Source organism: Diabrotica virgifera, chromosome 10, assembly GCF_917563875.1.
Source record: "Diabrotica virgifera virgifera chromosome 10, PGI_DIABVI_V3a".
NCBI lineage: Eukaryota > Metazoa > Arthropoda > Insecta > Coleoptera > Chrysomelidae > Diabrotica > Diabrotica virgifera.
This window is the reverse complement of record NC_065452.1, coordinates 127,507,442-127,522,675: the sequence shown is the minus strand read 5'-3', so window position 1 is coordinate 127,522,675 and position 15,234 is coordinate 127,507,442. Positions and strand designations below refer to the sequence as shown.

Here is a 15,234-nt window from a genome sequence, read left to right as displayed (position 1 = left end):
AAAGAGATAAAGTACAATTAATACGAACAACACTAAAAATTTGTCAAATTTTATTATTCGTTCAAGCTTGCTTAATATTTTTCACTAGAATACACATTCCTCAGAATATTTTTGTCTTGCTTGTCATAAAATTCACTGCACGACATGTTCAAATTGAATTCGCACGTAAGCATGGCTTCCACAACGCATTCTTCACTTCAGACCACTTTTTTTTCATCAGTGAACAAATTATTTTCATTGGTGCTGAAGTACCGGGTAGACACATAGCAAACTCCACAATTTTTTTAAATTTGGCATCTCAATGCTGCTTCTGAAAATGGGTGCATAGCTGGACCCATTTCTCGGAGTAACTAGCTTAATTAGAATTTTGGAAAAAGCTTTTTGCTAATAAGACCTCATCAAATAGCTCATCAATCATTACGTATTTGGGTTTTCGAGTCAGGTTTTTGCATTTTATTTATATTTTCTGCTGCTTTTTCGATTTCATTCCAGTTAAGCTCATGTTTCAAGCAGATCCACTGAAAATCTTCGGCTCCGTCGAAGCCGTTTTCCCACAATTCTAAATAAGAAATGCAGCGCTCATAAAAAGCGTGAACGTCACTCATGAAGTTTTCGACATTTATGAAATCCTCAATTTAAGAGTTGTTTAGCTGCTTGTGGAAGAAATTTGTTTTTCATCCTGTTTTGAAGATTTGTTTTTAACTTTGTCAACTCCATACCTACATAAATATGTCGCAGTTGAGTTAGTTTTCTCTACCCGTGTTGAGCTGCCGCCCCCCCCCTTCCAAAAATTGAAAAACAAATAGCCCTAATTTATGAGCTATTTATGAGCTTTCATATTCCGCAAATTAAAAATTTTGAGCTCGTTCCACTGAGCAGGAATTTAATATTTTAGTAGCCCCCCCCCCACTACTTAAAAATAGGAATATTGAATCGATTTTTGCGGATGAATTACGAGCTATTTATGAGCACTTGAAATGATATAGTTTCGATTTTTGAGCTCATCCCCTTCACCCCCAAACAACTCTTTAATTGATTTAACTTATGAGAAAAATGCTGAGAAAACTTAAAATATATCGTATGCGGATATAATTCCTATAGCTTATATATTCTAAGAATAAACTATTAAATCACGTGCATTTCGATTATTGAGCTACAACCCCTTCGCAAGAAAACCACCCCATCTTCCCGGCTTAAGATAGAGTTGTACTTAAAATGCATTAAATTAATTATTTGGCTATTTGGCTTTTAATAATTTATGAGCTCCCAAATTACGCGCATTTAGATCAGTAAATTGCAATTTATTTTGTATAGTGCAGTCACTGAAGGTAAAAATCAACGATTACCTTCAATTTCGGTGAACCTTCATCGGTTTTCGCGAAAATTTGTCAGTGGTTAGAGGATACTTCAAGAAAAAAAAGGTGACATGGTACCACCTTGCACCTTTACCCTGAGGGTGGATACCCCCCTTCTCGGGGGTGAAAATTATTTTATAAAAAATAACTGCACAAATCAATAAAAGGACAAATTATAAGCAAAATTTGTTATATACAGTTATTAAAATAAGTCAATACTTTTGAAGTTGTTAAAGATCAAAGATTTTAAGTATTCGTGAAAAAAATGCATGTTTTGAAGCGGTTTTTCGTAAATCACTGAAAAACTGTAAGTTTTTACAAAAAAGTTAATAGTAGTTTAATTCGTATAGCTTATATTCCAAGAATAAACTCTTAAATCACGCTCATTTCGATTATTGAGCTACAACCCCTTCGCAAGAAAACCATCCCATATTGCCGGCTTAAGAGAGAGTTGTACTTAAAATAATTCAAATTAATTATTTGGCGACTACATATCGTTTAATAATTTATGAGCTCGGAAAATATACGCATCTCAATTATTGAATTTCAATTTTCTTTATAGGTATAGTGCAGTCATTTTTTATTAGCTTCAATTTTAGTGATGAAAACTTTTTTGTAAAAACTTAGTTTTTGAATTATTTATGAAAAATTGCTTTAAATCATGCATTTTCTTTCACAAAAATTAAAATATTTGAGCTTTAATAACTCAAAAAGTATTTATTTATTTTAATAACAATATGTAACAAATTTTGCTTAGAATTTGTCCCTCTCTTGATTTGTGGGGTTATTTTTAATAAAGTAATTTTCACCCCCAATAAGGGGTGACATATACCCCGGGCTAAAACCGCAAGTTGTTATTGTTAATTTTGTTTCTTGAGGTATCCTCTATCCGCTCACCAATTTTCGTGAAAATGAATGGAGGTTTACCGAAATCGAAGGTCGTAGTTGATTTTTACCTTCAGTGACTGCACTATAGAAAGAAAATTGCAATTCAATAATTGAGATGCGTATACTTTGCGAGCTCATAAATTATTAAACGATATGTAGTCGCCAAATAATTAATGTAAATTATTTTAAGTACACTCTCTTATAAGCCTTGAATATGGGATGGTTTTCTTGCGAACGGGTTGTAGCTCAATAATCGAAATGCGCGTGATTTAAGAGTTTATTCTTAGAATATAAGCTATACGAATTATATTATAAACTTTTTTGTAAAAACTTGCAGTTTTTCAGTGATTTACGAATAAACCGCTTCAAAACATGCATTTTTTTCACGAATAATTAAAATCTTTGATTTTTAATAACTTGAAAAGTATCGACTTATTTTAATAACTTTATATAACAAATTTTGCTTATAATTTGTCCTTTTATTGATTTGTGCAGTTATTTTTTATAAAATAATTTTCACCCCCGAGAAGGGGCGGTATCCACCCTCAGGGTAAAGGTGCAAGGTGATACCATGTCACCTTTTTTTCTTGAGGTATCCTCTAACCACTGACCAATTTTCGTGAAAATCGATGAAGGTTCACCGAAATTGAAGGTAATCGTTGATTTTTTACTTTCAGTGACTGCACTATACAAAATAAATTGCAATTTACTGATCTAAATGCGAGTAATTTGGGAGCTCATAAATTATTAAATGATATGTAGTCGCCAAATAATTAATTTAATGCATTTTAAGTACAACTCTATCTTAGCCGGGAAGATGGGGTGGTTTTCTTGCGAAGGGGTTGTAGCTCAATAATCGAAATGCACGTGATTTAATAGTTTATTCTTAGAATATATAAGCTATAGGAATTATATCCGCAATGCGATATATTTTAAGTTTTCTCAGCATTTATCTCTTAAGTTAAATCAATTAAAGGGTTGTTTGGGGGTGAAGGGGATGAGCTCAAAAATCGAAACTATATCATTTCAAGAGCTCATAAATAGCTCGTAATTCTGCCGCAAAAATCGATTCAATATTCCTATTTTTAAGTAGTGGGGGGGGGGCTGACTCAGCCCCCCACTAAAATATTAAATTCTTAAATTCCTGCTCAGTGGAACGAGCTCAACATTTTTAATTTGCGGAATATGAAAGCTCATAAATAGCTCATAAATCAGGGCTATTTGTTTTTTAATTTTTTCAAGTGGGGGGGGGGGGCAGCTCAACACGGGTGTTTTCTCCATAGACTAAATAGTTTTGTTGAATACAATAATTACAAAATACAAACAAAAAGTAAAGTGCTCCAATTTCTGTTGTGAATAACTGTCGAAATGCGAGAGGGCAGTTCACTTGAGCAAGAAAATAAGATTTCAGGCAATTGATGGATTCGACCGTTACTTGATTGAAGTTCATTTTGTCAAACAATAAAACACTGAAAACGTTGGTTTTCTATACTTTCACAAAATTTATTATAACTATGTGACTACAGACTACAGCTGTTTCGGCAAGGTGCCTTTCTCAGGTGATTTACACATAGTAAACTAAATCACTTGAGAAATGCACTCTGCTGAAACAGCTGTAACAAACGTTTTCAGTGTTTTAAGATTTCAGGCTTTCGTGTAGTTGTAGGATCCTTTCCACAGCTGGTAATAGAGACAGAAATCTTGTATTTCCATCTTTCACTAATTTTTTTGTACTCGATGAGCTGTCTCACAAAACTCTTTTAAGTTTGTCACGCGTACATACATACATACATGCATAAATTGGATATTGGATTGTATTGTGAACGATGTGTGAGCTGCAAAAAATGCCTTGTATGTTAAACTCCGAGACCTTCCTTGAGCCTGGAATAGACGTTGTTGGTGTCTCTTCTGTTTACCACACCGAAATTCCTATTACAGTTATCACCACAGCAAGCAGCCATCTTGTTTTCTATTTCGTGTTTTTTTGCTAAGATTTCAGACTTCCCTCCGGCGACACATCCAAAATCGAGTAACTTTACAGATATACCTCTCTCAGGTTCAGGTACGAAGTACCCAACAACTATTAATTAGCAGTGCCGCGCCAGCACGTGTTAGCGCCTGTGTGCAAAATATTTAATGGCGCCCAAAAATACGCATCCGAGTTAATTTCTTGCTTGTTTCAATTATCTGCCCAACATAATTGCTCCATACTGTCGCAATTATTATCCAGTCGCAAACTTAAGAGAGTCCTAAGTAAATCAATTTTTCGTGTAAAACTTTTTTCACCATACAGTTTTTTTATTGGTTTCCACCTCCACACATCCAAAGCCGTTGCTGCCTCGATCGATCACAAACAAAGCTTTGCTCTCGCTTTATTCTGCTTATCTGCATTTGTTTCACCAATTTCTTCCAGGCAATTCGATAAACCATCAACATGGTGAATATAATCTAATATTGACGACTCTATAGATATGATAGATAAATTTGTCAACCGCCCTTGACTAATGGTCGATCTCAAGTAATGTTTTATAAGTTTCAGTTTAGAAAGAGATCGTTCAGCAGTGGCAACAGATACGGGCAGAATGCGAAGAGCTATTGTTAAATTTGGTTTATTTAAGGCTATGGGTTATTGGATAAACTTAAGTTATTTCAAGTATTGTTCCAGTTCTCAAGTGTTATTCCAGAGATGCAGAGACGTCAATTGCGACATATACGCATACCTATCTGGTTAATTACCAGGTAGCGTTTGATCGAGTAGGTACAGCCGCCAAAATAACGTAAATACTAAAAGAAGCAAAAATTAACAACTAAAATCTGAAAATAATTAGAAAAATTTACTGTAATGAGACTGCAAACCTCAGAGTTGAAGATGAACACACCGAATACGTAAAAATCATGCGTGGAGTGAGGCAAGGCTGTATTTTCTACCCTCTAATTTTCAATCTATACTCTGAAGAATATGAACTAAACTGAAAAAGGAATTCTACTAAACGGGTACCTGTTAAATAACATCAGGTATGCAGATGACACCATAATATTTCCGGACAACCTAGAAGACGTACAAATACTTATGAACAAAATCACATATTACAGTCAACAATATGGACTCAATATAAACGTAATGAAGACAAAGTTTATGATCATTAGCAAGAAAAAGATAGCAGAAGGGCAACTCTAAATCAACCAAACCTCTGTAGAAAGAGTGACGCACATAACTACCTCGGAACTATAATAAAATGAAAAAGCGCGCATTGGAAAAGCTTCAACCGTATGGGGACTTTCTTCAAGAGCCACACCCTCTCTCTTGGTATAAAAGTAAGTAAGCTGTCTCTGTCCTTTTTTATTGTGTTGAATTGTGGACCTTGAAGGAAGATACGTGCAGAAAATTGGAAGCTTTGAGATGTGGTTATACCTACCGTATAATTTTTAAAATCCCGTGGACTAGCTGCAGCTAAGATAAAGATTTCACATCAAGAAGAAGAAACAGTTAATTCCTTTAAAAATATATATTTTAAAATTTTACAAACATCATTATTTAAATCTTTTAACAAAGGCTGAAGCTGTATAATTCATACATTTCTTCAAACAAATCGTCTACCTCTATATATCTACATAGATTCTAGATGATCATTAAATCTTAGTTCTTTTTTCAAATTTCTACACAAAAGTTGTAATTGTGAGTTTTCTGTACTGTCGTTCAAATTATTAAAAATTTGAAAGAATTAACATGATTTTCCAATATGAAAATCTTTCATTTACTGATATTAATGCTTGCTCGAGAACACAAAAAAAAATTATTTAACTTTGTATGACATTTTAGTATCCAACATCGGTTCATCTTTATGTTCGTAATCGAACTGTCAGCTTTTTTCCAATGCCGTAACTGTGTGGCTGGTTGATAACTGGGCTCCACATCCAGCTTCTCTGCAGTTTAATTTTCTGTAGTAATAACATTCAATTTGCTATCTGTCCGAAACTCGAGCAACACTTATTGTTTTATCTCTTGTAAAGAATTTAAGGCCAGCTGCATGTTCATTGTTTTTGATTGAAAAATTTTGCCAACGAATTTAACTTTCATCAGGACTTTATAACATAAGTATAATAGGCGGAGCAACTGAGCATATGAATGTAAATGTTGATATTTTTTCTATAAAGCATAATAAATTTCTGACAAATTTTTGTATAATGGCTTTAAAGGATCAATTCTGCTGGACCAACGTGTATTAGGTAAATGCTTTAAAGCCAGACTTGCAAAGTGTTGTTTTATAATATCCCGTTTGGTAGCTGAAAAAAAATGGGTAAATGTTATTTTGACCCACCTAAAATTTTTGTGAAAACTCTAGTGGCGCCCCTTAATTGCTGGCGCCTGTGTGCGGCGCACACATTGCACACGTGGACGGCGCGGCCCTGTTAATTAGTGCTTTAACATCATCTCTGTTTCATGTATCTGTTGAAATGCTCAAAAAATTGCATTCTTTTAGCTCGTTGTGTCGTTCATCTCTTGCCATCGCGCATCGGTGCGATCAGTCCCGTGATGATCGCTTCGCACTTGGTACCGCAGACCCGAATTTTTTGGACTCAAACATCATCATCATCATTTGGCTCTACAACTCTATGTGAGTCTTGGCCGCGTTTACTATTTCCCTCCATTGTTGTCGGTCCTGAGCAGCTATTTTCCATTGCTGTACTCCCATTTTGCGTAGATCACTGGCTACTGCGTCCTGCCATTTCTTTCTTGGGCGACTAACTGACCTTCTGCCATCGGGCCTTTCCCAGAATGTGGCGTTCAGAAGTCTTTCGTCACTTGATCTTAGCACGTGACCCGCCCATCGTATTCTGTTTGCTTTAATGTAGCGTACTATGTTTTCATCTCCATATATTGTCTGGAGTTCATCATTGTGTCTTCTTCTCCATTCTCCTGTTGTCTCTTCTCTGCAAGGCCCATAGATAGTCCGCAGTATCTTTCTTTCAAGTACCAGTAATTTTGTCGTTTCCCGCTGATTCAGAGTCCATGTTTCGCTTCCATACGTTATTGTGGGACGAATTATTGTCTTATATATTCTTGTTTTTGCTGGTCTTGAGAGTATTTTTGATTTAAGTAGGGCCATTAATGAGTAATATGCCCTGTTTCCTGCAATGATCCTGGCTGCCACGTCCTTTTCATATTTATTTTCAGATGTTATGATCGCTCCCAGGTACTTAAATTCTTTGACGACTTCAAAGTTGTATTCATTAATTGTTACGTTTTGTCTAACCCTTGGTCTTGGGCTCTTCGTAACCACCATGTACTTGGTCTTGTCCTCGTTGACCTTAAGACCAACTTCCTTGGCTCCATTCTCGAATAGGGTGAAAACCTCTTTTGCATCTCTGGTGGATTGTGCAATTGTGTCCACGTCATCAGCAAAGGCTAATAGTATTTTTGATCCTTGGGCTGCAAATCCGTTTGTCAGTTGTGGCTGAGCTTTCCTTACTGCATGTTCCAGTGCGAAGTTAAACAGCAGGGGGGCGAGAGGATCTCCTTGTCTAAGCCCGGTGTCAATGAGGAATTCCTCCGACGTGGTGCTGCCAATTCTGATTCGTGAGGAAGCGTTCTCCGTTCTCACCTGTGCTAATCGTACCAGCTTTCCAGGTACTCCCATTTCTACCATAGTCTCCCATAATGCCTCTCTGCTAACAGAATCATAAGCTTGTTTAAAGTCCACGAAGATTTGGTGTACGTCGCGGTTGAATTCCCAGTTTTTTTCCAACACCTGGCGTAGGACGAAGATCTGGTCTATGGTCGACCTTCCCGGTCTGAATCCGCTTTGGTAGTCGCCTATTATTTCCTCTGCATATGGAGTTAGTCTTCTAAACAGTATTATGGATATAATTTTGTATGTTGTATTAATCAACGATATTCCTCTATAGTTCCGACATATTTGTTTGTCTCCCTTCTTGTGAATAGGTATTATATGGCTTTCATGCCAGTGTGGACTCAAACAGCTTCGATATTAATTTTGAGGAGCATTGTTGTATGGAATGCAAAGGTAGCTTCTTTAGCAGCAATGGAAAGTTCATTTTCTGTGGATTAGGCATTTTTGAAAAACGATGTTATGCTAGATGAGCTTGCAATTGAACTTGTGCTGGCCTTGTGTTTAGAGCACTTTAGATGGTCCTTGATCAATGGCCGGGGTGTCGGTGTTGTTCAAGTTTGACCGAAACGCTAATGCAGACCGGCCGGGACGCTGGGACAGCGACCGTCCCGGTTTGACCGGGACGTAAATGGGAAATGGAAGTGCAAGATCGTAGAAGGTGGAGGAGGGCTATAGTGGATGCAGCTAAGACTCACCCCGAGTTGTAAAGCCAGCCAAGAAAAAGAAGAAGACTTTTTTGTTTAAAATGACTCAAAAAGTAAAAAGAATATTTTCGGGAGAAAATAGATGATCTTTTGAATTTGTTTAAACAATTTCTGCCCAAAAGTCTCGCCCGGCCTCTTCTAGATTTCTTTAAAGGGGGCATTTTTAAACGAGAATTTAGTCGAGGCATTGAAGCACAAAAAAGGCCTTACTGTCGATTTTTGGCGCAGTAAGACGGATTTTAATGCAGTTTGGTGCGTTGGATTCGTGAGAATGTCAGGAAATTTTGTGAACTAATGTAATGAATAAGAAATCTCAAATTGCATTTGTGCATAAGAAAAATGCATTTCAAAAATGCATTTCGGTAAATAGTGGGAAAAATTGACTCAATTTTCTTACTCGGGGGTTTTTGGGGTCGCTGAAAACGAATATGAGGTCGGCGAGAGTGTGCAAACTACGTGGTGCCTGCAGCCGGTGTAATAAACGTCTTCCTCTGGAGTATTGTGGTAATTTATCATATAATTGGCTTAAACTCATTACTCGGGGGTTTTTGGGGTCGCTGAAAATGATTATGAGGTCAGCGAGAGTGTGCAATCTACCTGGTGCCTGCAGCGGGTGTAATAAACGTCTTCCTCTGGACTATTATGGTAATTTATTAAATAATTGGCCCAAACTTGTTACTCGGGGCTCTTTGGGGTCACTGAAAATAGATATCGCAACGACTAAATTCTAATTTCATATCATTTAAAGCAGTTTGAATTAATGTGGTTTTGCCTTGAGAGAAAATTACTAGATACAGAATGTACTTAATGGCTATTGCCAAAAATAAAAAGTTTGTCATTGGAAAATTTTTTTCATCTGTTGATGCATTTACCCAGCATTTAAAAAGGGTATATTTACAAACACAAATTTGGCTGCATGGAGAGGACAGTAACATGAACCCAACCGATTGGGGATGGGAATTACAAAATGATGTATTAATTCCAGTTAGAATGACTCAGCCACCTGGTCCTCCAATCATTTTAAATTTAATATTCTGTAGTTGTAAGTCAGACTGCGGCAACTCATGCGGGTGCAGGAAACATGGGTTAGTTTGTAATTTAGCCTGCAAAAAGTGCAGGCTCTGATTGCACAAATATTGCATTGGACTCGAGAGGAAGGCAATAATGAAGAAGATGATGATAATGATGAAGAAAATGAATTTTAAAGATAAATTACGATAAATTTTGTATAATGAACTTTTTTAACCATAAATATATATTATAATAATATAAATTTATGTTTATTTATAATAAAAATACCACCCTTTTCGATCACTATAGTTACATCAAAGAAAATAGATTGCCACAAAAACCCCCCGAATAACGAGTTTAAACTAATTATATGATAAATTACCATAATACTCCAGAGGAAGACTTTTATTACACCAGTTGCAGGCACCGCACCAGGTAGTTTGCATACTCTCGCCGGCCTCATATTCGTTTTCAGCGATCCCAAAAACCCCCGAGTAAGAAAATTGAGTCAATTTTTCCCAGTATTTACCGAAATGCATTTTTCTTATGCACAAATGCAATTTGAGATTTCTTATTCATTACATTAGTTCACAAAATTTCCTGACACTCTCACGAATCGAACGCACCAATCCGCATTAAAATCCGTCTTACCGAATCAGAAATTTTTTTAACGGTAGCGGCCTCACAACATGGACTATAGTTACTTTAATAAGTACATTATTACCTTCGTTAAAAAAAGTAATGCCCTGTTTGTATTATTAAATAAAAGAAAGTGAACATTTTGTTAATTATTGATAATTCTAATTATTAAAAAAAATAATCAAGAAAAACCAGTTATATTAGTTCGTTTTGCTATAATTTTTTATAAATTAGTTTTAATAAGTTTTTCTAAAAGATTAATTTTGAGTACTTATGCATTATTATAAATAAATGTTTAATAAGTACAATTTAAGGGATTTAGTACACCTTGAAATCATACATTAGTTTTTAAGTAAAAGAAAGAGAGAGCACAGAGGTTTGGATTGAAAGACCGGTTTTATATAAAATAATGACGTGAGGCTATCTGCCTCTTGGGAACAAAAGTCGGTGAAGTGCGGACTGCGGGGCGCGCGGCTGTTTCTACAGCATGATGCTTAACGTCTACTGCGCATGTCCCATGTTCTGTTAGTTCGTAACGCGAGTTACGAACGAGTGCCGTGTTGCCTACCACCACCACCCGGTAGTCTGAAATGTGAAGCTGTGGTGTGACGACGTGAATGAGTTGAGTTGAAAGAACTGAAAATAAATGAAAGATAAAGATGAGTGTAAACGAAGGAAGCGGAGACAGCGAGACTGGTGCAACTAGCAAGATGACAAAAAAGCCATCGGATGCGAAATTCTCGAATACATTACCGGTGGACACCGAAAACTATATGTTACGAGGAATTGGCCGGCCGGCTCCTATGACTGTTGTTTCATATGAAAGCTCTTCTTCCGATGGAGAATCTAGCCATCAGGAATCATCCTCTGCCATGGGACAGAACAGCAAAATTCGCGAGAAGGACCTCTTTGCGGGATTTGGTCCTTCTGAAGATAGTTTAGAATACTGCGCTCGAATCCTCTCGTTCCACAACCTCTTGTGCTCTTGTGAGATGACCTGTTGTTGTAATTGTGGTTTTTTATGTTCTCCAGATTGTCACGCTTGCTTCCACAACTTCTGCCTGAAATTTTGCAAACAGCATGTGTGCCAGAAGAACACTGAGGCTCTTCCACCAGTTACCCTAGATTATGACAAGGTAAGCTTTTCTTCTTAACTTATGTATTTATATGTATTAGGTACGATGATTTTCCAATAGCACATAATATATTATTACCAAAACCGGCCTTTGCAAAAAACACCTCATTCATTTATATTTAACACTTCAATTTTCATTTTTTCTCATCAAAGGAAATATGTTCTGGCTTGTCAAAAAAGAAATATTTAGATAATTTGACCTTATTTTTAGTTATACATAAGCATTTTTCTTTGTTCGTTCATTTTAAGTTTTAACTACTAATTAATAGCGAAAACTCAAGGGGGTAGTATGCAAAAGGTACCTAATTTTATTTACTACCTATTACCGACGAATTAAGCTGTATTACCTTCGTAATATATGAAAATACATCGAAAGAAACGTAAGGGTAGTTTTCGTCCCTGTCCGCCATCTTGCCCTTTTTTAAAAAACCTTTTGTTTATATTCTACAACCCTCTGTATCTCGATTTGTACTTTGCTTTCGTTGATTATGTTGTAGGCAAATAATCTGTAGCATAAGCACCTTGAAAACGCCGTTAAATAATCTGTTTTCCAATTACAGAAATCTTTTGTTTGCTGTCGGGGTGGAAATCGAAAGTTACATGCCAACCCCCGGTCGTTCGCTAACAGCTGATATCGAGGTTATATAATTTTGTTGTCGAATTTATGTTGGTTTAGTTCCCTGTGGATTCCTGTGTAGTATTTTTAATCCTTGTAAATTACATTAAGGAAATATTTAAGTGTTTTGTAAACAGTTTTATCAGTCAATACTATACCTAGATCCAGGAGATCTTTTGTTTCGTATTTATACACGAAGGGGTGTTCCCGGAAAAATCCCTTTCACTTTCATAGCTAATGTCGTTGTCTTTTGAAACTAATGTAGAAAAAATCCATATTTAAGAGAAAATTATCGGATTTCCGTGAGATATTGTAAAACCGGCATCTAATTATACAGGGTGTAATAAAAATGCAGGTTATAAAAATTAAATCACATTTCTGGGACCAAATTTCCTTAATTGTATAGGTTTTTTTTAAATTCACTTTTTATTGACGAAATTATTGAAACTGTTAGCCATTTCTGTTAAACGATGATTCGGTTAAAAAGGTTTCTGTTAACGGAGGTTTTACTGTACATATAGATTTTTTATTGAAAATGGACATATGTGGCATTCTTATGGCAGGAACATCTTAACCAAAAATTATATTGACATTTGCGCACTCCGTAAAAATTTTATGGGAGTTTTGTTCCCTTAACCCCCCCAAACTTTTGTGTATGTTCCAATTAGATTATTATTGTGGTATCATTAGTTTAACACAATGTTTTTATAACTTTTTTGCCACTTAGTACTTTTTCGATAAGCCAGTGTTTATCGAGATAATTTGAATATTTGTCGAATCCACCACATATTTGTATATGGTTAAGTACGATTGTAGAGACCTGTTAATAATCTGAAAATTTATTTATAACTTACATTTTTAGGTATATGTATTTTGTTTAGTTTAATTGGAACGTACACAAACATTTTGGGGGTTTAAAGGAACAAAATCCCCATAAACATTTTATGTAAACATATTAAAAAAGAAGCCGCATCTCGATAGAAACTGGCTTGTAGAAAAAATAATAAGAGGCAAAAAAGTTTTAAAAACGTTGTGTTTAACTAATGGTACCAAAATAACGATTTAATTGGAACGTAACTATTTTTGGTCCCAGAATATGTGATTTAATTTATGACCTGCATTTTTGCTACACCCTGTATACTACCTATACACATTACAATATTATTTTTCACCTCCTTAACAAAATTTTTGTTCAACGATTTTCCTTGAGTTTTTCCAAATACATAATATTCGTATACATTTTCGGGTGTCATTTCTATATTATGTACTTTTTGAAGGACATACATAATAATTTTACTTGAAAATACATAATATTTGACAATTTTCGAAGTGAAAATCGGAACGACGAAATTTAAGTCAAATTTTCAATTAAAAGTGTACTTTATTCCCATTGAATACAGATTTTCGAACATAATAAACAAAAAAACCCTCCAGGATTTGCATCTAGTTTTTGTTTTCCTACGGTTTAAATAATTAGCTTCCCTTATTAAAAACCTTTTCAAGACCCAAACTGATGAATATACATAATATAGGTAATCATTGTGTCGGTTTAGTTCCCTGTAGATTCCTGGTTAATCTTTGTAATCCTAGTAAATGACGTTAAGAAAATATTACATTTTCCTTTCACTTTCATAGTGAATTTTTTTCACACTGCGTTTTTTCCAACATTTTGGAACTAATATAGAAAAACTCTGCACATATTTAGAGAAAATTAGCTGATTTTCAAAAAATATTGCAAAACCGGCATCCCACTAATAGTGTATGGGGAGCGTTCAAGTATTACGTAACGCAATTTTTGAAGATTTTTGACCCCCTCCCCACTATGTAACGCACCGTAACGTTTTTATGTACCCCCCTCCCCATATCTAAACGTTACTGAACACCCAAGCGACCATTTGAACCTAAATGGAAAACTAGGTTGCGAAAAGTACCGGAAACTCTGTAAAAGAACTTTGTTATTATTTTAATCGCATTTGAGGTAATAATAAAAACTTACAATCATCATCCAGCCTCAAAAGTCCACTGCTGAACATAGGCCTCCCCCCCTCGTTTCCAACCACGTCTATCCCGCGCCGCTCTCATCCAGATTTTATTTAGCTTTCTTACGTCGTCTGTCCATCTTGTAGGCGGTCGACCGACGCTTCTCTTGTCTTCTCTTGGCATCCATTCCAATAACCTTTTTGTCCATCGCCCATCTGTCATTCTGGCTATGTGTCCTGCCCATCTCCACTTCAACCTGGCTATCCTTTCGATGACGTCAGTCACCATTGTTCTTCTCCTGATTTCTTCGTTTTTGATTTTGTCTTGCAGAGTTATTCCTAACATTGACCGCTCCATTCTTCTCTGCGTTACTCTTAGTTTGGTAGCCGAGGCTTTAGTTAAGGTAAGTGTTTCTGATCCGTACGTCAAGACTGGGAGGACGCACTGATCAAATACCTTTCTCTTTAGGCATGTGGGCAACTCAGTTTTAAAAGTTTCTCTCAGTTTTCCAAATGCTGCCCACCCAAGAACGATTCTTCTTTGTAGTTCATGTGTCTCGTTATCCCTGCCAATCGTAATTTCATGTCCCATGACATGAAATATGTCCAAAACTTACAATAATAATCTTTTATTACTACTTTTACATTTACATTTTCATTTTCCCTGCTTGGCCCCATCCTTACATACATTTTTGGCTTCATCCTTTATTGTTCTTCTCATGCATTCTTTTATTTTATCTTTTTTAATAAAAACTTAAAATAAAATAACATATTTATTATTTCAACATTTTATTTTGCTTAGTAAAAATTTTTGTATAACAAATAATATACGATGTTGCCAGTAGTTTCGGAAAAATAATGAAAAAAATGTGTAAAACTTTTTGTTCTTCAACACCCTGTATCGTGAAAACGCATGCCGTTACAAAAATTTTATACTAAGCAAACCCCAATTATTTTTCAGTTTTTCACCTATCTTAGAGATCGTGTTACCTTTTTCTGAAACACCCTGTATATATTATAAAAAGGCACTTATGGAATAAAATTATTTCTCTCCTTGTTTTAATCAATTTTAAAAAACGCTGACACCCGTATATTTTCATATATAAAAATGTGTGCTTTTTAAACATACATTTAAATGTACATGGTGATTCATGCAAGCCTACCGTAGTCCATAAGCTTTATTTTTTAACACCCTGTATGTTTTTATATTTTTAAAAGCTGCTTAACAATCTGATTTCATGGTGTTTATGAATAATACAGGGCGATCATTTAAA

General features: G+C 35.5%; 1 protein-coding gene across 1 annotated transcript in view; it reads left to right on the top strand.

Moving 5' to 3' along the window:
• The window catches only part of LOC114340898 (phosphatidylinositol 3-kinase regulatory subunit gamma-like), a 773,815-nt gene that overhangs the window by 472,462 nt on the left and 286,119 nt on the right, over window positions 1–15,234 (top strand). The window contains exon 7 of the mRNA XM_050641271.1: window positions 11,263–11,366. Within this exon, the coding sequence (XP_050497228.1) occupies window positions 11,263–11,366 (104 nt within the window). The remainder of the gene's footprint in view (window positions 1–11,262; window positions 11,367–15,234) is intronic.